Source organism: Patagioenas fasciata, chromosome W (assembly GCF_037038585.1).
Source record: "Patagioenas fasciata isolate bPatFas1 chromosome W, bPatFas1.hap1, whole genome shotgun sequence".
Classification (NCBI taxonomy): Eukaryota; Metazoa; Chordata; class Aves; order Columbiformes; family Columbidae; genus Patagioenas; species Patagioenas fasciata.
Window position 1 is genome coordinate 55037431 of NC_092559.1, and position 25074 is coordinate 55062504.

The 25074-nt window shown below is 39.1% G+C and overlaps 1 protein-coding gene across 1 annotated transcript in view; it reads right to left on the reverse strand.

Moving 5' to 3' along the window:
* Positions 1–25074, reverse strand: part of LOC136115694 (guanine nucleotide-binding protein G(q) subunit alpha-like) — a 160749-nt gene that overhangs the window by 10044 nt on the left and 125631 nt on the right. Inside the window, exon 6 of the mRNA XM_065861900.2 lies at positions 4117–4270. Coding sequence (XP_065717972.1) covers positions 4117–4270 — 154 coding nt within the window. The remainder of the gene's footprint in view (positions 1–4116; positions 4271–25074) is intronic.

The window sequence follows — 25074 nt, forward strand, 5'->3', positions numbered from 1 at the left end:
TCTACACAACATATATATTTGTTGTGCCTTCTCCTCCTATCTCCTCATTAGTCCTGGTCTTATTACATGACAATATAAATACTAGAGCTCAGCTGTTATGTAGTTTTGTCCTTCAGTGGTTATGAAATCTGTGCTTAGGGGTTTAGCACGTGCCCTCATAACTTTCAGTAATTACACAATAAATGCAATTGGAAACATTTCTAATTTGGATAACTGCAAAAATTAGGTAGCACAGGAAGCACAGAAGAGAAATATGCTTTCTGATATCTATTGCTTGCAAAGCCCTGTGGAAGGAGAATACAGTTCTTGCTGAGAAGTAGAGAAGAACATGTAAACAGATAATAAGTTCTCCGAGGTAGAGGACTATTCAAAATTCTTAAAATTTCTAAACAGATTCTAGCCTTTAGCTTCAGCACATATTCTACAGAAACAGTAACAACAATACATTTTACTACTATTTTTTTTTTTTACTCTTAATAGGTTTAAATATTTGTAAAGGAGACTCCTAGACTTTCAAAGACAAGGATTTCTTCAAAATAAGACATTTATTGTTTTAATCAACTTCCTAGAATTGTGTTAAACACTTTTACAGTGGGTAGACATAGGTAGGGTTGTCCCTCTCTCAAAATCTACTGCACTATTCAATGTCTGCATCCAAATTTTGCTTACCTAATAACATGTCTGCTGATTGTCATATATATATATATTTTTTTTTTTGACTGGAGTTCAGGTATGGAAAACTGAGGTAAAAAAAAAAAGTTTGCCATCTTGAAATTTAGAAAAAAAAAAGAATAACCCAATATTAAGATTTACAGTGCTAAGTGATTATGATCTAAATAATCTTGAAAAATAATCATAATACAAATCAGTAGGTTTCTTGTCCATTGTTCCCTATTTATCAGTCTTCAAAGGGTCTCTCTATATCATCGTCACATCCTATATAAAAAGTACTACAATTTGGTTTGGTTACATTAGCTTAGTGAGTATAATTATTTTCTTTGAAGACTCTGGAGGAGAGTGTGCTACTGTGGATGGACATTTTTCTCTTCTTTCTTTCCTAAGCTTGGTCCCTTTTGTTTTTTTGTTCTCTTCCAGCACTTCATTCCAGTCTGTGAGTCAGTCTTTTAGTATTAGTTGTGAAAGCATACATTCATGTGATACTCTGACTCTTGAGCATGCCTCAGTCTCTCATCAAATGTTGTTATGGCATACTGTGTAGTAAAACTACTTAGTTTAATCAGTCCAATTTGCCATAATGGTTAACATTTCTCATCCCTATGCTACTGTTTCCATTGTGTTACAACACAGGAAACTGCATGGGAGAAGTGATCCAGATGAAAAATACTGAATTCTGATGAGTTCTCCAAATCTGTCCATCTTCAACATCTCCAAACAGAGTGCTGGAACACCAGAGGGGATCGCACAGTGACCTGAGTAAGCCACAGATTGTGTAACCCACCCCATTTTTCCACCAGAAGAAACCAAATCAAACCATAACCTTATCTAAGGGGTTAAGTCCAGCAAGACCCATAGAATTAGAGTCAGATGCTTAAAAACTTTCAGGTCTGGTCTGCTGGTTATAGCCCTACTGGTCCATAACCTTCTTTTGTTTCCCTTACCCATGGCAAAGAAAAAGAGAGTTTCTCTGAGCTGACATTGAAAACCTGTTAACCTTCTACAATTAAATGACTGGCTTGGTAGATGAGGGTAGAGCAGTGGATATTGTCTAACTAGATGTCAGTAAGGCTTTTGACATTGTCTCCCATAAGATCCTCATACAGAAGCTGATGAAGTATGCGCTGGACGAGCAGACAGTGAAGGGGATTGAAAACTGGCTGAATGGTTGGGATCAGAGGGTAGTGATCAGTGGCACGAAGTCTAGTTAGAGGTCAGTAACTAGTGGGGCAGTCCGGGGTTCAATACTGGGTCCAGTCCTGTTTAACATCTTTTTAATGACCTGTATGAGGGAGCAGAGTGTACCATCAGCAAGTTTACTGATAATAGAAAACTGGGAGGAGCAGCTGCCTGCCATTCAGAGGGACCTCAACAGTCTGGAGAAATGGGCTGACAGGAACCTCATGAAGTTCAACAAGGGAAAGTGCCAAGTCCTGCCCCTGAGGAGGAACAAGTCCAGGCACCAGTATATGCTGGGGGCCACCCAGCTGGAAAGCAGCTTGTCAGAAGAGCACCTGGTGGTCCTGGTGGACACCAAGTTGAACATGAGCCAGCAGTATGCTCTTGTGGCAAAGACTGCGAATGGTATCCTGGGCTGTATAAGGAGAAAAGTTACCAGCATGTCGAGGGAGGTGATCCTTCTGTACTCAGAACTGGTAAAGCCACACCTGGAGTCCTTCTCTGGGCTCCCCAGTACAAGAGAGACATGGACATACTGAAGAGAGTCCAGCAAAGAGCCACAAAGATGATTAAGGGACTGGATGAAAGGCTGAGAAACCTAGGGCTGTTTAGCCTAGAGAAGAGAAGGCTCAGGCAGGGATCTCATCAATGTGTACAAATAGCTGAAGGGAGGGGACAAAGAAGAAAGGCCAGGCTCTTGTCGATGGTGCCCAGTGACAGGACAAGAGGTAATGGGAACAAGTTGAAAAGCAGGAGTTTCCATCTGAACATCAGGAAACCCTTTTTTACTGTCAGGGTGACTGAACACTGGAACAGGTTGCCCAGAGAGGCTATGGAATCTCCCTCCTTGGAGATATTCAAAAGTCATATGCACATGGTCCTGGGCAACCTGCACTAGGTGACCTTGTTTGAGCAGGGGTTTGGACCAGATGATCTGCAGAGGTCCCTTAGAACCTCAAGTATTCTCTGCTAATTTTGTCTGGTTTTGTGTTTTGTGGTTTTTTTTGTTCTGGACAAGCATTTAACACAGGTGTATCTCCACCTGAGTGATGATAACAGAAGGAGCCATAGAGCCTTCTCACCCGTGGGATATCATCTAGGGCACCTGTCACATTTGTAACTTGAAAGGACAATAATATTTTCTATTCAGCTGTCAGTTCTCTTCTGTACAGTACTATCAAATTAAAATTATACTGACTCATAAATAAGTATGGTGTCTGATTCTGCAGATCACTGTGAACACACCCTTTCCTCTCAAACAGGAAAAAAACTAACTTTTTCCTTTTATCACTCTCCAGTTTTGAAAATGAGAGATTTAATCTTTTTTGTAGCTTTTGAATCTGCTTTTCACTCTCTAGTGAGACAAAGGAGATGTTATTGTATGAATTTGTTTTTTTTCTCTGTTACCAAAGCCTCTACTCAGTTACCTTAGAATACCTAACTTTTCACCTCAGGAGAACTTTCTGAAAGTATAGCTTCCTTAGAAACAGCTGTGTGTTCCATATAATGTTTTCTGGGACAAGCATATTAAAATTTATATAAGTAACATAAAATAAAGGAAACAAAAAAGAAATGATCTAATGAAAGGGTGGGAGTGCTACTGGTTTCTCTGACAGCTACAGAGAATTTATGACATTTCTGTTCAGATATCCAGCCTTAAACAAAAAAAAACATACCAAAAGAAAAAAAAACTAACCCAAACAACAACAAAACCAAAACAAAACAACAAAAAAAAAATCAAAAAGAAGAATATGTGAAACACTGTGTAAAATTACATAAAAATACATTTCTCATTTTTTATCTTTATACTTTAATTCAAACCCCTCACCCCAACTTATGAACAAAGACAGAATAAGGTCCATTGCTACTATGATGTTACTCATCTAGAATCAATAATTTCACATGAAAGGTACTGCCATCCTACCCACAATTAATGGAGGTATAAAATGAAATTATAGCAATCTAGAAAAACTCACATGACTTCAGGGACTTCAAAAATTTGGAGTATTAATAATTTATATTTTTAATAATTTTTTCCTTTTCATATAATTTAAAAAAAAAACCCATGACCAGCAAGTCATTCAACTGCAAACTAACCATTTGGTGTATTAAGTACAATCCGTAAAGAAGAAAATGGGTGGAATGAAGAATGGGTGATAATCTTTGTCCTAAGAACTTCTAAGTAAAATATGGGCAAAGCTATTACATTTTGTCATTACTGCAGCGTAAATGGGGCATGAGCTCTGGTGGCAATATACTTACCATCATACTCAGGGAAATAATCAACTAAATGGGAGCACATAATTTTCTCCTCTAAGAGATCTTTTTTATTTAAGAAAAGAATGACCGAAGAATTCTGGAACCATGGATATGTGATAATTGTCCTAAAGAGTGCTTTACTTTCTTCCATTCGATTCTGGAATAAAACAAAAGAGAGATGAATTTATGCAGTCGCGAAAATAATTTTTACTTTTTTTTTTAAATCAGTCCATGCAATTCAATATTATTTGATAAACAGATCCATTTTACGTTTTCCACCTTCTTACCAAAATGTAAGATTTAACTGATTAACTTACAATTCATAGGTAAGCAGTAAATTAAATATGCAGGCAGTTTCCTTTTGCAAACTCAATGACACAAGCATAATTATTCTTTAAAACACAGGTCACAATATCTGTAACAGGTACCATTATAAATACTGACTATACAAAGTTATGATCAGCCAACAAATTCATGGGTACTGAAATGCATGTGGTTTAAGGTAGAGACAAGTGTACAAGACATAATAATTAAGTTTTAAGAATTTTATTTTATATGATTTTTCTGAACTTTAAATGCAAGTAATCATTATTTTTTTGAAAGAGATCAGCTTTAAAATAGCTCCAGGTAAAATTGGAATTTATTCATTGATAACCTGAGAATATTTCCTCAAATTAAAGTCTTATGACATGAAATCTTGCAAATGGTAAATTTGTTTCTTATGTCATTGGGTTAGCCTTTACTTTAACCTTGCTTAATTGCTCCTGAAAAGCATCTGGCATTATCATGGAAATATAAGTGAAGCATACAGTTCTGTTTGTAAGTGCTTTCTGACACTGTAAAATTATGTTGTGTTTTGATACAATTCTGAAGAACTGTTAGGCTGACCTGATATAGTTAACAGTCGGAACAAATTGAGTTTGGTACCAGGAATTAACTCTACTACTTTATTTGGAAAACTTTAAGGCAGGCCTGATTAGCTACCTATGGAATTTTTTTTTAGGAGCTGTCTCCTGAAAAACACAGTTTCACTACCAAACAGGCCTCCAGAGAACAAAAATCAAAGATGATCCTGCACACACAGTTGAATCTTACTCCTAACACGAGGTCTACAACGCCTCCTACCACTGATAGCCACCTGATGACTCCTAGCCAATCTTACAAACATGGCACTCCCCCCAACAACAAACCTAATAGCAGAATTAACTGTTATAATCGCACTATTCAACTGATCTACCCCTACGATCATTTTAACTGGAGTTGCAACCCTATTAACTGCTTAATACACCCTATTTATACTACTAATAACTAAATGAGGGACTTTACCAACCCACATCACATCCATTCAAAACTCAACCACATGAGAACATCTCATAGCCTTCCACATCATTCCTATACTACTTCTTATCCTAAAACCTGAACTCATCTCTGGAATCCTCTCATGCAAGTATAGTTTAACCCAAACATTAGACTGTGATCCTAAAATAGAAGTTAAACCCTTCTTACCTGCTGAGGGGAGGTTCAACCAACGAGAAGTGCTAATTCCTGTATCTGAGTCTAAAACCTCAGCCCCCTTGCTTTTAAAGGATAATAGCAATCCACTGGTCTTAGGACCATTCATCTTGGTGCAAATCCAAGTAAAAGTAATGGAACCTGCCCTACTACTTAACACCTCCGTTCTCCTCACACTAACAACCATTCTAACACCAATGCTACTCCCACTAGCATAAAAAAATTCTAAAAACTCACCAACCATCATCACACATACTGTCAAAACCACATTCCTAATGAGTCTGGTACCAATAATACTCTTCATATACTCAGGCTCAGAAAGCATTGTCTCCCACTTAAAATGAAAATTCATCACAAACTTCAAAATTCCACTTAGTTTTAAAATAGACCAATACTCCCTAATATTTTTTTCCTATCGCACTATTCATGACATGGTCCATCCTCCAATTCGCAATATGATACATAAGCACAGAACCATATATTACAAAATTCTTCTCCTACCTCCTGATGTTCCTGATCACTATATTAACACTAACCATTGCCAACAATATGTTTTTACTGTGCATTGGCTGAGAAGGAATTGGAATCATATAATTTTTATTAATTGGTTGATGACAGGGCCAAGCAGAAGCCAACACAGCTGCTCTCCAAGCTGCACTCTACAACCAAATCAGAGATATTGGTCCCATCTTAAGCATAGCATGACTTGCTTCAACCATAAATACCTGAGAAATTCAGCAAGCCTTCTCCCCTACTTGAACCCTCACTCTCCCCTTATTAGGCCTCATCCTAGCTGCCACAGGAAAATCCACCCAATTCGGTCTCCACCCCTGACTACCAGCTGCTATGGAAGACCCAATCGCAGTCTCTGCTCTACTCCACTCCAGCACTATAGTAGTAGCTGGAATCTTCCTACTCATCTGCACTCACCCCTTACTAGCCAGCAACCAAACTGCCCTTACTCTATGCCTATGCTTGGGAGCTTTGTCTATGTTATTTGCTGCAACATGTGCTCTTACACAAAATGACATCAAAAAATCATTGCCATCTCTACATCAAGCCAACTAGAACTAATAATAGTCGCAATCAGACTAAACCTCCCACAACTAGCGTTCCTCCACATTTCAACATGCCTTTTTTAAGGCCGTGTTATTCTTCTGCTAAGGGTCAATTATCCATAGCCTTAACAGAGAGAGAACAAGACATTAAAAAAATAGGAAGCCTACAGAAAGTTCTCTCAACAACCACCTACTGCTTAACCACTGGTAATTTAGCCCTAATAGGGAACCCATTCCTGGCAGGATTCTACTCAAGGGACCCCGTTATCGAAAATCTAACCACTTTGTACTTGAACACTTGAGTGCTACTTCTAACCCTCATAGCCACATCCTTCACTGCAACTTACAGTCTGTGCATAACTCTACTAGTCCAAACAGGATTCACCTGCATGCCTTCAATCACCCCAGTAAATGAAAACAACCTAGTAGCCATCAATCCAATCACCCAAATCACCCTAGGCAGTGTCACAGCAGGACTACTCATTACATCCTACATTCTCCCCAAAAAAACCCTCCAATAACTATAATCAATACTCACAAAAACCATCACTATCATCATCATAATCCTAGGCATCATCCTAGCCTTAGAACTCTCCAAGATAACACACAACCCATCCAAAACAAAGCAGCCCCCTAAACTTCTCCTCATTAGGATATTTCAACCCCTTAACCCACCAACTCAGCTCTGTAAAACTACTAAATACTGGACAAAAAATTGCTGTACACCTCATCAACTTATCCCGATACAAGAAAATAGGCCCTGGAGGACTCGCCAACCTCAACTTATAACAACTAAAACCTCAATCAACCTCCACACTGGTCTAATTAAAGCTTACCTAGAATCCTTTGTACTATCCATCCTCATCCTATCACTGCATAGATTCATAACTGCATAGATTCAAAACCAATGGCCCTCAACTTCCAAAAATATCATCCCCTACTAAAAATAATTAACAACTTCCTAATTGATCTACCAACACCTTCAAACATCTCCACCTGATGAAACTTTGGATCCCTGCTAGGCATCTACCTAGCTACACAAATCCTAACCATCTTATTATTAGCCGCACACTACACTGCAGATACAACCCTAGGCTTTTCATCTGTTGCCCACACATGCCAAAACATACAACACAGCTGATTAATCTGTAACCTTCAGCAAATGGAGCTTCATTCTTTTTTATCTGTATTTACTTACACATTGGATGAGGACTCTATTAGGGCTCATATCTACACAAAGAAACCTGAAACACAGGCAGCATCCTCCTACTAACCCTCATAGCAACTGCCTTTGTAGGACAAATATAATTGTGAGGGGGCTACAGTCATTACTAATCTATTCTCAGCTGTTCCCTATATTGGTCAAACCCTCGTCAAATGGGCCTGAGGCTGCTTTTCAGTAGACAATCCCACGTTAGCACGATTCTTCGCCCTCCACTTTCTCTTCCCCTTTATAATTGCAGGCCTCACCATTATCCACCTCATATTCCTCCATGAATCAGGCTCAAACAACCACCTAGGTATCTCATCAGACTGTGATAAAATCCCATTCCACCCTTACTTCTCTCTAAAACACATCCTAGGCTTCATATTAATATTCCTCCCTTTAATAACTTTAACCCTATTTTCCCCTAACCTCTTAGGAGATCCAGAAAACTTTACGCCTGCAAACCCACTAGTCACACCTCCCCACATTAAACCAGAATGATACTTTTTATTTGCATACACCATTCTACGCTCCATCCCCAACAAACTAGGGGGAGTACTAGCCCTAGCTGCCTCCATACTTATCCTATTCCTTCATAAATCCAAGCAATGCACAATGACTTTCCGTTCCCTTTCCCAACTTCTATTCTGAGCCCTAGTCACCAACCTCTTTATCCTGACATGAGTAGGAAGCCAACCAGTAGAGCATCCATTCATCATCATCGGCCAACTAGCCTCCCTCACCTACTTTACCATCCTCCTAATCCTCTTGCCCACTATTGGAGCCCTAGAAAATGAAATACTTGACTACTAAACACTCTAATAGTTTATAAAAACATTGGTCTTGTAAAACGAAGAATGAAGGCTATACCCCTTCTCAGAGTTCCACTAAACGCCTCCAACCCATCAGAAAAAGAGGAATTAAACTCCCACCTCCAGCTCCTAAAGCTGGTATTCTATATTAAACTATTTTCTGACCCCCCTACACTGCCTGAATCGCCCCCCGAGATAACTCCCGTACAACTTCTAATACAACAAACAACGTCAACAACAACCCCTATCCTGCCACCAAAAATATTCCTGCCCCACACAAATAAAACATAGCCACCCTACTAAAATCCAACTGAACAGAAAATATACCCTCACTATCAACAGTTACTAACCCGAACTTTCATCCCTCAACAAACCCCCCAACAACAAGCACCAAGACAAACCCTAAACCATACCCCACAACACGTCAATCCTCCCAAGCCTCCGGAAACAGATCCACCACTGTTGTGTATTAATAAGGATCATGGCTGAAAGCATTGTGGTGAAACTAGTTCAGCCAGGAGATGACACATTCAGTGCAGGGGGAACTGCGATCTACATATCAAGGACAAACTAACGAGCCACAAGGTGGAGGATGTGCTGGAAGGCACATAGCCCCATCTTCTGATATGCCCCATCTTCTGATATGCCCAGCTCAGCAAAGGGGCAAAGCTGAGACCCTTCGACGTGGGCCAGGACTTGTCCAGACTTGTCCATCTTTCGCAATCACCACTTTCCCCCGCCAGACTTTCCTCTACTCTGAGAGCTATAAAAAAGCTCGCCAAAACCAGCACAGGTAGGGAATATCAGCTCAGCCTCACCAAGGGAATCCAGCACCACAGTATCACAGTATGTTTGGGATTGGAAGGGACCTCAAAAGATCATCTAGTCCAATCCCCCTGCTGGAGCAGGAACGCCTAGGTGAGGTCGCACAGGAATGTGTCCAGGCGGGCTTTGAATGTCTCCAGGGAAGGAGACTCCACAACCTCCCTGGGTAGCCTGTTCCAGTGCTCTGTTACCCTCACTGAGAAGAAGTTCTTTCTCAAATTTAAGTGGAACCTCTTGTGTTCCAGCTTGATCCCATTGCCCCTTGTCCTATCATTGTTTGCCACTGAGAAGAGCCTGACTCCATCCTCGTGCCACTCACCCTTTATATATTTATAAACATTAATAAGGTCACCCCTCAGTCTCCTCTTCTCCAAACTAAAGAGCCCCAGCTCCCTCAGCCTTTCTTCATAAGGGAGATGCTCCACTCCCTTAATCATCTTTGTTGCCCTACGCTGGACCCTCTCCAGCAGTTCCCTGTCCTTCTTGAACTGAGGGGCCCAGAACTGGACACAATATTCCAGATGGGGTCTCACCAGGGCAGAGTAGAGGGGAAGGAGGACCTCTCTCGATCTACTGACCACCCCCCTTGTAATACACCCAAGGATGCCATTAGCCTTCCTGGCCACAAGGGCACAGTGCTGGCTCATGGTCACCCTGTTGTCCACCAGGACCCCCAGGTCCCTTTCCCCTACACTGCTCTCTAATAGGTCATTCCCCAACCTATACTGGAACTTGGGATTGTTCCTGCCCAGATGCAGGATTCTACACTTTCCCTTGTTAAATTCCATCAGGTTATCCCCCGCCCAACTCTCCAGCCTGTCCAGGTCCTGCTGGATGGCAGCACAGCCTTCTGGCGTGTCAGCCACTCCTCCCAGCTTAGTGTCATCAGCAAACTTGCTGATGGTACACTCAATTCCCTCGTCTAAATCATTACTGAATATATTGGCCCCAGTACTGACCCCTGAGGACCCTCAGCCTACCGGCCTCACCGAAGGGAACCCACCCTCAGGACTCTGAACCAAACATCGGAAGACACTGCGGTCCTGAACTGCAAACCTTGCCATGGAACACCGAGGCCATACATTATCATACAAGTCCTGTCATCTTCACTGTGGGGCTGTAAGAGACTGGATCCCTCACTCCTTTCTTCCTTTCTCTCTGCTCTTTCATTCTCTCCTTTTTATTTTCTATATCCCTATTTCTTTGTCTCTTCTTCTGTGATATATTACTCTCTTTCTCTCTCTCTTATACCTTAGTTTTCCTTCCCTCTCTATCACTCTCTTTCTCTCTTTTCTTTTTGAACATATAAGGATAACACCATCTTTAAGCTCTGCTGTTGGATTCTGGTTAAATTTCATGTTATAGCTACCGATGGTTGCCAATACACCGCTCGTAGTAGGACTTTCGCTGTCAATGTGTTGATAAGTTCTGTTATACTTTTGCCAAGTCACCATTCACTGTAACCAATATTCCAACAAGTACTTCTAGTAAAACTCACAATTGAATTGGACCCCAGGGGTGATTGTCTGTCATTCACTTCACATAACTGTGCAGAATTAACCCAGAGTTAACTCACACCTGGTCTCATCTGTTGAGTCAGGGCACATGTTGCATTTAGAGTTAACTCATCCCTCATCCCATCTGTTAGGACGAGACAGCCACCAAGGGCACCGAATACACAAATACCATCGACATCCCCTCCCCCAAATAAACCATGAACAAGACTAATGATACAAGCAAACTTAACAACCACCCGCAACCACTAACAGATGCTACCACCAAACCAACTCCCCCATAGTAAGGAGAAGGATTTGACGCTACCCCCAACCCACCCAACATAAAACCTAACTCTAAAAAAAGTACAAAAAAAGTCATAGCAATTCCTGCTTGGCTTTTATCCAAGATCTGCGGCCTGAAAAAACACCATTGTCAAACTTCAACTATGGAAACAAAATAAAAAACCTAGGATATACTGCAGGAACCCCCCCCCTCCATACACCCCCCACACTTATATCCTATGTATTGCTGTGCATTAATCTATCTACCATATTAATAGTCCCCATTTACTTAGAAAACCACATATAATGCATGTATTGTACATATACATATGTAATCAGGCATATACCTCTCATCCAAGATAATAATCCTCATAATACCTAAAGAACCCCATAATACTGCATGTACTATACACAGAGCCATGTAATTGGGCAATACTCCTATGTCCACAATACATTTTCCTTCCAGAGTACCTACACATGTAATGATACCCAGGAGAAGACAACATCTCTCCTCTCACTAAACCCATAAATTTGCCAAACTATACATATCATATCCAATCAATATGGAAGTCAGCAACTCAACACACATGGCATCCATCATGACTAACTTCAGACCCATTCTTTCCCTCTACACCCTAGCACGACTTGCTCTTTTGCGCCTCTGGTTCCTATGTCAGGGCCATAACTTGGCAAATCCCTTGAACTTGCTCTTCACCGATACATCCGGTCAGGGTCATATCCCACCATTTCAGTCTGTGATTGCAGCATTCCCTGACCTTGGTGCCTTTGGTTCCTTTTTTTTTTTTTTCTGTAGCCTTCAGGTTGCCCCTCCAGTGCACTGAGGTGAATTGGTTTATATCCTGCACCTAAATTATGTGTTGTAGCCTAATCTCACCCTCAGGTCCTGCTCAATGAGACAGTTTGTGGGTATGGGGAATCATCATAGCACTGATGCACTTTGTTTTCCATTTGGTTATGGTGTGTCCATGGGTCGTTTTAATGGTGCAATTTAGTGAATGCTTGTAGAACATAGTTTTTTACTGTTTCATTTTCTTTTTTTCCTCTAACTTTCTAAATGACACTAGTAGTTTTCAACTATACATTCAAAACATTTTCCATCATATGTTTTATTCATTCTATCATTTTCACCTTTCTTAGCGCTGGAGTAACGTTAATAGATTAATAATATACTTCATATACATAACCTACATAATCCTCTAACAAACCATTAATAAACCATTCAACATTTCTTTCTTATCTTACATCATACACGAACCAATCTAAGGCTGTATTTTATACCATGCACAAACCAACAAATAACCAACAGTATTCCTGTCCCTGTAGCTTACAACAAAGCATGGCACTGAAGATGCCAAGATGGCTATACACTCACCCAGGGACAAAAAACTTAGTCCTAACCTTACCATTAGTTTTTGCTAAACATGCACATGCAAGTATCTGGACCCAAATGTAAATGCCCTTAATCCCTATGTTGTAGGTAAAAGGAGCTGGTATCAGGCATGCTCATTGCAGCCTAAGATGCCTTACTTAGCCATACTCCCATGGGTACTCAGCAGTAATTAACATTAAGCAATAAGTGTAAACTTGACTTAGTTATAGCAACACTCAGGGTTGGTAAATCTTGTGCCAGCCACTGCGGTCACACAAGAGACTCAAATTAACCGTGTACAGCATAAAGAGCGGTCCCATATTATCACAATAATTAAGATCAAAATATAGCTGAGCTGTCATGAGCCTAAGGTGCATTTAAAACCACCCTAAAGACAACCTTAACACTTATGATTAAATCCCATGAAAACTAGGACACAAACTGGGATTAGATACCCCAGTATGCTTAACCCTAAATCTTGATGCTTACCATACTAAAGCATCTGCCCGAGGGCTATGAGCACAAATGCTTAAAACTCTAAGGACTCGGCGGTGCCCCAAACCCACCTAGAGGAGCCTGTTCTATAATCAACAACCCATGATACACCTGACCGCTTCTTGCTAAAAACAGCCTACATACCATGATCGCCAGCTCACCTCCCACTAACCCCACTAATAAGGCAGGTCAAGGTATAGTCTATGGAACAGAAGAAATGGGTTACATTTTCTAAACTAGAAAACCACATGGAAAGGGGCATGAAACAACCCATAGAAGACAGATTTAGCAGTAAAGTGGGAAAATAATGCCCCCTTTAAATCAGCTCTGAGGCACATACATGCCACCCGTCATTGTCTGCACAAGCTATAAGTCCCTATAAATAATACCCTCCTTCACCAAAGATGAGGTAAGTCATAACAAGGTAAGTGTACCGGAAGGTGCAGTTAGCACACCAAGATGTAGCTATAACATGAAAGCATTCAGCTTACACCTGAAAGATACCTGCTACCCATCAGATCGTCTTGAAGCCCAACTCTAGCCCAACCACCACAACTAAAAGCAATTAAAAATCTATGTAACTTTTGAACTAAAACATTCTTCCAACTTAGTATAGGCAATAGAAAAGACTATCTGGTGAGATAGAGACTCATATCATAAGGGAAAGATGAAATAACAGTGAACAAGACAAGCAATAAATAGCAAAGATAAACTCTTGTATGTCTTGCATCATGATTTAGCTAGAACAACCAAGCAAAGTGGACTTAAGCTTGCCATCCTGAAACCCAAGCGAGCTACTTGCAAGCAGCTATTCCCTGAGCGAACCTATCTCTGTTGCAAAAGAGTGGGACGACTTGTTAGTAGAGGTGAAAAGCCAACTGAGTTGGGTGATAGCTGGTTACCTGTGAAATGAATCTAAGTTCCCCCTTGACACCTCTTCCAAGCATGTTCAATTAACCCCCATGAAGTTAGTCAAGAGCGATTTAAAGGAGGTACAGCTCCTTTAAAAAAGAATACAGCCTCTCCTAGCGGATCCTTGGATTATGGGGGCTTCATTCTACTCCCTATCCCTGTCTTCCAGTTCAGGGGGCTGAGTACTCAGAGAACAAGTGGTCTTACTATTAAATACTGCGGCAAAGGAGGCATTAAGTACATCAGCGCTTTCCTCATCCTCTGTCACTATGTTACCGCCCACATCCGATAAAGGATGGAGATTCTCCTTAGCCCTCCTTTTGTTGTTAATGTATGCAACATTTTGTTAGAAAACTCAGTCACTTTTGCTTTAAGTGTGTTGATACAGGGAATTGACAATTAACTAATTAACACTTAAAGAACTAACACTTGACACATAAAGAACTAACCCTACCCCACATCACTAAAGACACTTAGAGAGCTAACCCTTTAACCCACATCACTATTGCCTAGCCTTGCTTAACTCTGTGTAACTTATTGTATGAAAAACAGGACTTCACTGATGCCTTGCAAAAATAATAATCCTTGGGTGCATCCTTGGGTGAACTAGATTACAGAAACTTGGGCACAGGACAGGAGATACACCAGTTTTAACCAACTCAGCAGTCTAAGTCCCAACCAGCTCATCACACTGGACCAAAGGTGACCATGTACAGAGAAAGAGGACCCGGGTTCACGATCACTGCGCAGCTGCAACCAGGAGGAGCCAGAGGTGGAGACTATGGAAATGGTCTCCCGGAACTCATTGTAATAAGAACCACCTTCTTGGAGACAGGTTATGAATATGTATAGGTGTTCCTAAAACTTTCGTGAATATGTAACACTTTACTGCATTTAACCAAGCTCACAACTACTGTAAAACACACACGTTTTGGGTGAATTTTTCCCTGTGTGTCTGACGTCGTAATTGCATACCTTCCTTACAACCTCAAGGGTTGTAAGGTCATTTCCACGCCTCAGTATTTTCACTTGTATTATTTTACATTTTCAAGTGACCTGTATAAGAAAGGAAAACAAGAGCTCAAAAAAACCCCATCACCTAAAATTCAGTTTTGTTGAAGTTGATGGTTTAGTTGTCTTGTATCACTACAGAATCTTCAAGCAATTTATTAAATTTTACAGCATGTTGGAGTGGTGAGTGAAAGTAAATAGACAAATTAATAGATGGAGAAACTAAGGCAGAGAAGTAAAATGTTTGCTTTTTTTTTTGCAATCAGTTGCATTTATTTCAATGGTGCAAGAATTTCATTCAAAGACAATAAAAACTGAAATATCAATAGAGTCGAGCATAAAACATAAGTCATTAAGTTAATTGTTAAAGTACAATCGTGACCATTCCTTTTATATATAGACCTAATAGCAATATTACAGTTAAAACTCAAGGGGAGTCAGGAGGGGATTTTTTTTTTATATATAATTTTTGTTTTCTGTGTTTGTTTGTTTTTTACTGCCACAAACTACATGCATACTATGGACTATTGTATCTCTAACTATTAAAGTTTGAGAAAATAAAATACCTAACATGCTCTAAAGACAGGAGCACGCCTGTGTCTTCTCTTGATGTATAGTCTTAGCAATAATAAATCCTGTAGGATCTAACTCTTCCATCCCATCCCTGTAATTGCTACCTTCAGGTCTTTCCAAAACTGAGCCCTTCCTTAGGAAGTAAATAAAAATGTTTACCAGGCTTTTTCCCTTTCCCTGTTGTTATAAGGAAAGTAGACAGGATCTTGTTAAACACATATTAAACTCTCATCAGTTTTTAAAAACTGTCCCAAAAGCAGTGTCACTGTAAACCTGAATTTAAAAACTATTAGCCTCTGGTTTCTATTGAAAGACCCACATGAATAAAACCTTTTGCTTTTTGTAGTTTTTGTTTGATAGAATCAGAAAGTTCAAAAGAAAGCAAAAGTATAACAAAATAAGCAAAGAGATTAAATGTTATAGCTAAAATACTAATAGAATACTAATATAAAGCAATGGACTTTTAATGAAAATATTAGAATTTGAATTTCTGAGTTTACGGACTGGTTTTCTTAAATGTGTCACTCATATTTACAGTGAGGAGCAAGTGCAGTAGATTTATTTTGAGGTAGCTGATAAATATCCAACTTAAGCCTCAAGGATAAATATTAGGAGAATTAATTTCTTACTGTTATTAATTTCTTATTATTATTCCTGATCAACCTGCTCTAGCTGACCTTGCTTGAACAAGGAGGTTGGACTAGGTGATCTCAAGAAGTCCCTTCCAACTTCAAGCATTCTGTGATTCTGTAATATGTTAACAATCTGGATTCAGCAAAGTACTTAAGCCTAATTCTAACTATAAATATGCATGTATTTCTGCAAAACTACTCTTTTGCTTATCATTAGGCATAAGTCAAGAGAAAAATTGTGCTGTAAACTGGTCTGTTAGGAACTGAGTAGGAAAATATCATCATATCCTCTTCTGTTGCCGAGTAGCTCTTCCCAAGAGGGAACCTCCAGCATTCTTTGCATTAGATACTGGGACACATTTGGAGAATTTTCTCTTTATTTCACCAGAAATTACTCATTATAAAATTAGGAATGGTAATTTACAGTTTATTTCCAGAATCAGACTTATCATACAATACTACTACTCCTACCCAATACACTTGTAGAGTTTGAATTAATGGGTGGCTTCAGAGTAAGGGTTAGGTCAATCAAGGAATCTCTCTGGCCTTTCAGTTGGGTAGGGTTATTGGCAACATGAGACCAAGTCAGTTATGGCTTTGTCTAGGCAATTCCTCCAAGGATGGAGATTTCACCACCTATCTGGGTTCCCTTTTCCAGTGCTAAACTAACTTCTGAGGGAAAACTGTTTCCTGCAAACACATGAACTAAACTAGCTGTTTGTACAGCTAAAGAAATATGAACTAGTCTGGAAATAGGGATGGGATACCAAGGAATATAGAGCAAGGCCTGCATTGGGGATCTGTCCTTAGATGCAATGTGAAGGAAGCCTTGCCAAACCAAGCAAGACGGTATGGCTCTTTGAAGAGAGGGCAGGAGCAATGGGGAGCAGACAGTATTTAATAGCTCGTTTCTATGAGCTATTATTATTATTTTTTACCATTTCTTAAATATGTTATCACAGAGGCACCACAAACTTTGCTGATTGGCTCAGCTTTGGCCTGCAGTGAGGCTGTTAGGGAGCCAACTGGAATCAGCTGTGTTTGGCACAAGGTAGCCTCTGACCTCTTCCCATAGAAGCAGCCTTCTCCTCCACACTACCAAAACCTTGCCACATACACCAAATACACTGTTTATGCTGGTAAGAGGTAGTTATCTGAGTGACAGAAGATTCAGTCAGAGATAACTGCTGATGAAGAGGGGGTACTGACACAAGAGACCTTCAGTTCAGTCCCCCCGCCTCCAAAGATCACAAAGCAGGGATTAATATTTCTGGAGTTATTTGGCATCACAGTGATGCACTCCATTATTTGACCTGACAAAAGCTTGTGCATTTGAGTCTTTTTTTTTCTGTTGGAAAGTCTATATTAATTAGAAATATCTCTGTTCTCCAAATAAGACTGTACAGCAATTATTTAAGTAGCAGCACTGTCTGGCTGCACAGAAAGACACTGTAGCATATTCCTTGGCTGGGAATATAATAGGGCTGCTACATATAACGTTGGGTAATAAGAGGAAATCAGGTAAGTGCTAAGTCCTCCACCATGTAAAAAAGTAAGTACAGTTTCAAAACTGGAAACACTTTTTTTTGCAATCAGTATGAAATATGATCATGCAGCTATAACTAGCTGTCTGAGAGAGAACTGTAATGGTTGTACAAACCATTGTATTATGGTAACTCAAATGCAGTAAGAGACTACTTCAAACACATACAGAATTCAGGAATGATTCCTTTATTCTCTTCACTTGTTTTAATCTTTCTACAGACCAGTCTGATGAAAAGAGCTGCTGGTAGAAGACTGGGAAGACATCTTTGTAGCTGAGAACTGTTTTTAAATCACCTTAAAGAACTCTAACCTCTCCAACTTAAAGTTGCAACATTCAAAATATATTGCAATTTTATCTATTCATAAGAGGGACACACAGATCAAATGACAGCTGAAATATACTGAAATAAATTTGTTCAACAATCATTAAATCACAAAAATATTGTCCAAATAAATGTGATCTAAGCAGTGATCAAAGAACATGGTCTAAACATTGCTGCCAAATTACTTTTTAAAGAAAAAATGGCTGTTAAACTATTTTTAATGAAATATCATGAATGCTGGAATAAACAGTTTTTCATAAATACCCACATATTTTTGAAAAAAACAGGTGAAAATCTTTTAAAATAAAAATGTCAATGAAAAAGGCCATTTTCTGGTTGGTTTTGACACTGGTTACTGAAAAAAGTGACCATCTTCTTTGCCAGCAATCATGGCCAATAGTAACATTTCCCAGTAACATTTACATATGCAAATGGGTGTATCATAATTCAAATTCCCATTTCCATTATGAACCATCCATTTTAACACAAAGAACCAAGCTCTAGCTCTTTGCTATGCAAATGCTTCTTAGTACTGATACTTTATATTCAAAAGATTTTTTAGCTACAGAAAAAAGAAAATATATATATGCATGTGTATGAATATGCATGACTAGGTATAATATATACAGCAAATAATTTTGGCACAGAAGATAAATATGTTATTTTCTCTAGTGTCCAAATAAACAATGAGCTCTGGAGATTTTATTTCCCATGGAAATAATATAATTCTATCTAGGAGTTCATATTATTCCTCTACTCCATGCCCAATTGTTCTGAATTGCTGAATGCTGATGAAAAAAAAAGCAACTAGATGTTTTACATGCTTTTTTACACAATGCAGAAAAAAAAAGTGCTCTGATCTCAACATTATTTTCTTTCAGCCTTCATGGCAAGCCATGTAGGACTAGCCTGTGAATAAGGAACTCAAAGTGCCAGAAGAAAAGTAGAAACATGCCTAGATGTGAACAAAAAGATAGTTCTGATATAAAAATGAAATACATTCTTCAGATGATTGTCTCCACAAAGAATGAAAGTTTTCTGAACACGGTGGCCTCATGTCACCTCATATTTTTGGCCCACATCAAAAGAACGTGTGACTGGAACATTGTGCCAATTTGTCAGAGCACACTGATGAATGCTACAGAAGTTCCATCTAGGCTTTGGATACTCATCTATTTTACAGATGTATTTTGTCCAAATTCAAAACATGAGCATATAGGCCTGCATCTACATACCTGAATAAAAGCACAAATTAACACACACTGAAAATACCTATCCTGTATTCACGTATTTAATGTAATTTTAATACAACGGACTTTAACCTGAATATTTTTTAACAATCCAAACAACTTTATTCTACCTAGAACTACTTAAGGATAACAAAGTTTTTTCCATTCCTATTGTTTTAAAACACTAAAAATTTTAGTTGCAGTTAAATTGAATAATTTATTAAGATGCAATATGACCAAACAAAAGCTTAATAAAAGGAGCAACACTCTTTATTTGAAAAGAACCTTTTCCTTCTCTAATCAATTAGAACCAATAATGTAAAAAAGTCTCTTAAGACGATTACAAATTACCTGTCTGAATAGGACATACAAATGAATTAACCTTAAAACCAAAAATTATTAATTCTATTTGTTTTGTTAGTCAGTGAAAGTTTTTAAAATTCTATTAATATTAATATTTTAAGATGTCTGTTTCAACAGAGACATTTCAATGATTCTTTTATACGTGGTTTCATTTATCATTGACAAGAAATTGCTTAACAAGTAAAATAATGCAGAAAATTTTGTTTTCCTAAGGCATAAAGATAGATATATATGTGCATATATAGGATACATCTTATATACAGGGCACTAGTGAAATTGCTTACTCAAAAGTTTGGGAATAGCATAGGAATGGTGAGAAGAAGATTTTTAAATACACTCAAGCGACTGCAGCTGGGGTGTAGAAAAACACATAACTCACAAGTAGAACCTCTGTGTTTAGATAACAGGCCTGTCAAAAAAGTCGAAAAGGCACCTTATCATACATCCTTGAGATTGCTTTAGGCAAAGATCAAAGCAGTGTGAAAAACTGCGCCTGCGTGAATCCCTATATACAGGCCAAAACGAGCAGGCTCATTGATCTTCACCAAGGGCTGAATTCTGCAGTGCCTGTGTCTCCACTTGTGTGACCTCTGCCCGGGAGCTTAAGTGCTGTTTCAGAGATTCCACAGTTAGAGAGGTAACAAAAATGAATTAGCTCTTTGTGTTGCATCTGTTGTTCCTGCAACCTACCTGCGTTGGCTCACACAAAAGTCAAAGTGGAAAGAATATTACAGTTTTAAATACCAGTGAAATTTATCTCCAGTCCTGTTACAAACTCACGTTTTACAGTCATATTTTATATATATATTTAACCAAAATATATTAACTCTGACAAAAATTATTTAAATTGGCATTTCTTTCCCAATTATTTTGGCCAACTGATGTTCTGCTTTACTTCTAAAAATCATCTTTTATCAATGAATTTTTTATGTCATTCATTGCCTCAGTCTCCAATGGTATCTCAGAAAATGCTTTTGATTTTTGATAATTTAAAAAAATGTCAAAATTTCATTTACCCTATTATAAATTTAGCAGTGTTTAATCCATTAATTTAGCTGAACCGAGGAAATAATGTCCTAAGTGCCTTTTCTGTTTTCCTCTGGGAATACACACAAAAAAGATCCCTCTATACAAAAAGCCCACACGTTTATAGACCACCATAGACCTACAGAAGTTATATGAAATCATTTAACTCTTAGACTTTTGGTATGTTAACGTGGAAAAGACATTTGTCCAAATATCAAGAAATACCATTATTTGTTTTGCTGTTCCTATTAGTGTTAACTACTTAATGAGCTCTGCAAAGGTCATGAAAATCTTATTTCTATGAACCCAGATTTTAAGACTATACTCTGCTGTCTCTAGTCCACCAGATTACTAGATCTCTTGGAAAACTGGAACTTATTTCTGCATTTATTGCCCTGAGATCATGACATATTCTATATTTAGAACAGCTTCCTGTGATCCGTGCTTGAATGCAACTTATCCTGGAATATGAAATAATAATATACTTTGTAGGAAACATCCTTTATTTAAGGAAACAAGTTGATTTTTAAAAAATATTTTAAAATAAGTTTAACTTATTTAAAATTTAACTTATTTAAAAATAAGTTCTAAACTCTGCTTTTTGGTAAAACTGCAAGTTTCTCCAGATCCACTGATATAACTTAGGGAAAATTTGAGCTATAGGACATAACAAATTTATGTGAGAGCTGATCCCTTCATTTTTCTTCTCACTGCTAATTCTGTCAGGCTTTTCTGGAAAAGTGAAAAGGTCAAATACATCTGATAATTTAACTTATGTTTCCCTTCATCACATCATATGATATCTAAGACTGAGGGAAGATTTACTTAATTTATACTACTAATGATATAATGAATATATTATGTCATCTGGATCAAATTTTGTCCACATTTCCAACGATGAATCTAGACAGGCTTACTGTATTATTAAGGGAAGAATTTGGAACACCTATCTGCTCTTTTATGCTCATTTAACAAGAGAGGCATTTCAAAGCTGTACACCATCTGAAATTTTTGAAAGAGATGTTTAAATATACTATCCTTAGCAATTTTTCACATTTTGTATTTATGTACCAAAATGAGATGCCTAGTTGTGTATAAACTCAACATATACTTAAGAGAGGGAAGATGACACTGTTTCTGATAATTGGTTATTAGAGGAGTCATAGTTATGATACAACTTGAGTAGCTATGCATGTTTTTCTTCCTGTTTGAAACCTCCAATTCTTTAATTGCTGATCTTTGTCACTGGACTGCAATTTCATGGATATATCATCTAAGCGTCATCCTACACAGGGCTCTGAAAGACAGGCAGTCTGAACACACTCTGTCTCCTTACAGAGTAGTTGAAGACAGTTCCTCTAAGGATATGAAGTCAGAAATGGTGTCTAACACAATCCCACACACACCCAGTAAGTAAAAGCCCTTGCAATACACTAGCAAAACCTCTCAACTTACTATAGCCTCATATGATTTATAATCCAAAGGCTCTTGAATAAGCTAAACAAGGAAAGAAACAGATTTACAGCAGAAAGTCTATCATGCACTGTACGTTGAAAACACAAACCTGAGCCTTAAGAACTCAAAAACAGTTTCAGAGTGATGAAGGGTCATGTAAACAAACACAGATGCATTGAATGGCAAATAATAATTCTTATAGATTTATATTTATATATTAAAATGAAATTAATGAAACAATGTAGTAACTGAAAATAATCACATAGATAATTTAAAAAGTATAGTTTTCTTTGTTAAAACATACTACAATGAAAAAGACTTCAGGGAATACCATGCAGTGGACTAAATAGAAAAAGCAGGCAATCTTACAGAAATGATACTATCAGGCCATGAAAGCAATAAAAGAGGAGTAGCAGAACACTGAAAGTTTTTGAGTCAGATCTCTTACACAGATCACAGGTACAAGTATCAAAGAAAGATTAGATTCTATCATAGTATCACACTGATGCTATCCATAAGAAAAAAGTAGGGCATTTATTCACACTCATGTTGGTGCTGAAATTTTAATACAGTTTCACAGTTCAAAGGTTATTTGAATTTTGTAGAGTGTGAAAAAAATATCACAGTATCACAGTATGTTAGGGATTGGAAGGGACCTCAAAAGATCATCTAGTCCAATCCCCCTGCTGGAGCAGGAACGCCTAGGTGAGGTCACACAGGAACATGTCCAGGCAGGTTTTGAATGTCTCCAGGGAAGGAGATTCCACAACCTCCCTGGGTAGCCTGTTCCAGTGCTCTGTCACCCTCACTGAGAAGAAGTTTTTTCTCAAATTTAAGTGGAACCTCTTGTGTTCCAGCTTGATCCGATTATTCCTTGTCCTATCATTGGCTGTCACTGAGAAGAGCCTGGCTCCATCCTCATGACACTCACCCTTAATATATTTGTTCTTTTTGTTCTTTTTGCTGTCCTTGACCCCTCTCGCCAGCTGTAATTCTAAGGAGGCTTTGGCTATCCTAGCTGCCTTCCTACATCCTCTAACAGCAGCCTTTTATTCCTCCCAAGTGGCCAACCCCTGCTTCCATGACCTGTAAACTCTCCTCTTCTGCTTGAGCATACCAAACAGATCCCTATTCAACCACACAGGCCTCCTGGCTCCCTTCCATTGACCAAAGTACCCAAGTTCAGTTACTGTCTTCCTTAATGAACCTGTCACTTCACAGTAAGAAATAAGAACAATATTTATAAAAAATTTCTTAATTTACGGTGAGAACTAGCACATTTAAAACCTTTTCATATTTCTGTCACACCCACATTCTGACAAAAATACACTTTGATTTATGTGGAATAAATAAATAGAATCTTGCTTTCTGAGAGTGGAAGACAAAGGAAAAGGATGGGAATAAAGCAGTGTTCTGGTACACTAAAAAACCCTATATAGAATCATAGAATGACCACCCCTCTGGGCAACCCATTCCAGTATTTTACTACCCTCACCATAAAAAACATCTTCCTTCTATCTAGTCTGAATCTCCTCTCTTTTAGTTTGAAGCTGTTGCCCTTTGTTGTATTATTACAGGAGCTTCTAAAATGTCCATCTCCATCTTTCTTATCGGCCCCTTTTAAGCACTGAAAGGCCACAATAAGGTCTCCCCAGAGCTTCTCTTCTCCAGGCTGAACACCCCAACTCTCTCAGCCTGTCCTCATAGGAGAGTTATTCCATCCCTCTGATCATCTTGGTGGCCCTCCTCTGGACCCTCTCCAGCAGGTCCATGTCTTTCCTGTACTGAGGGCTCCAGAGCTGGAGTCAGTACTCCAGGTGGGGTCTCACGAGAGCAGAGTGGAGGAACAGAATCACCTCCCTCATGTACAGGCTTTCATCCACCAGTACCCCATTACCCCTTGTCCTATCATTGGTTGTCACCAAGAAGAGCCTGGCTCCATCCTCATGACACTCACCCTTAATATATTTGTAAACACTAATAAGGTCACCCCTCCCAGCCACTCCTCCCAGCTTGGTGTCATCAGCAAATTGCTGGTAGTACACTCTATTCCCTCATCTAAATCATTGATGAATATATTGAATAATAGTGGCCCCAGTACTGACCCTAGAGGCACTCCACTAGATACAGGCCTCCAACTGGACTCTGCCCCATTGACCACAACTCTCTGGCTTCTTTCCTTCAGCCAGTTTGCAGTCCACCTCACTACCCAATAGTCCAGACCACACTTCCTCAGTTTAGCAGTGAGGATGCTGTGGGAGACTGTGTCAAATGCTTTACTGAAATCAAGGTAGACCACATCCACCGCCCTGCCATCATCTATCTACCTCTTTATGTCCTCATAAAAGTCGATGAGGTTGGTCAAGCACGACTTCCCCTTGGTGAAGCCATGTTGACTGCCCCTAATGACCCTCTTATCCCTGATATGCCTTGAGATGACACCAAGGATAAGTTGTTCCATCACTTTCCCAGGGATGGAGGTGAGGCTGACCAGTCTATAATTACCCGGGTGCTCCTTCTTGCCCTTTTTGAAGACTGGAGTGACATTTGCTTTCCTCCAGTCCTCAAGCACCTCTCCCATTTCCCAAGACTTGGTAAAGATGATGGAGAGTGGTCCAGCAACGACCTCAGCCAGCTTCCTCAGCACCTGCGGGTGCATGCCATCCAGATGCATGGATTTATGGATGTCCAGATTGCTTAACTGCTCCCTAACCCAGTCCTCATCAACCCAGGCAAACTCCTCCATTGTCCTGCCTTCCTCTGGGGCCTCAGGGGTACAGGGCTCCTCAGGACAGCCTCTGGCAGAGTAGACAGA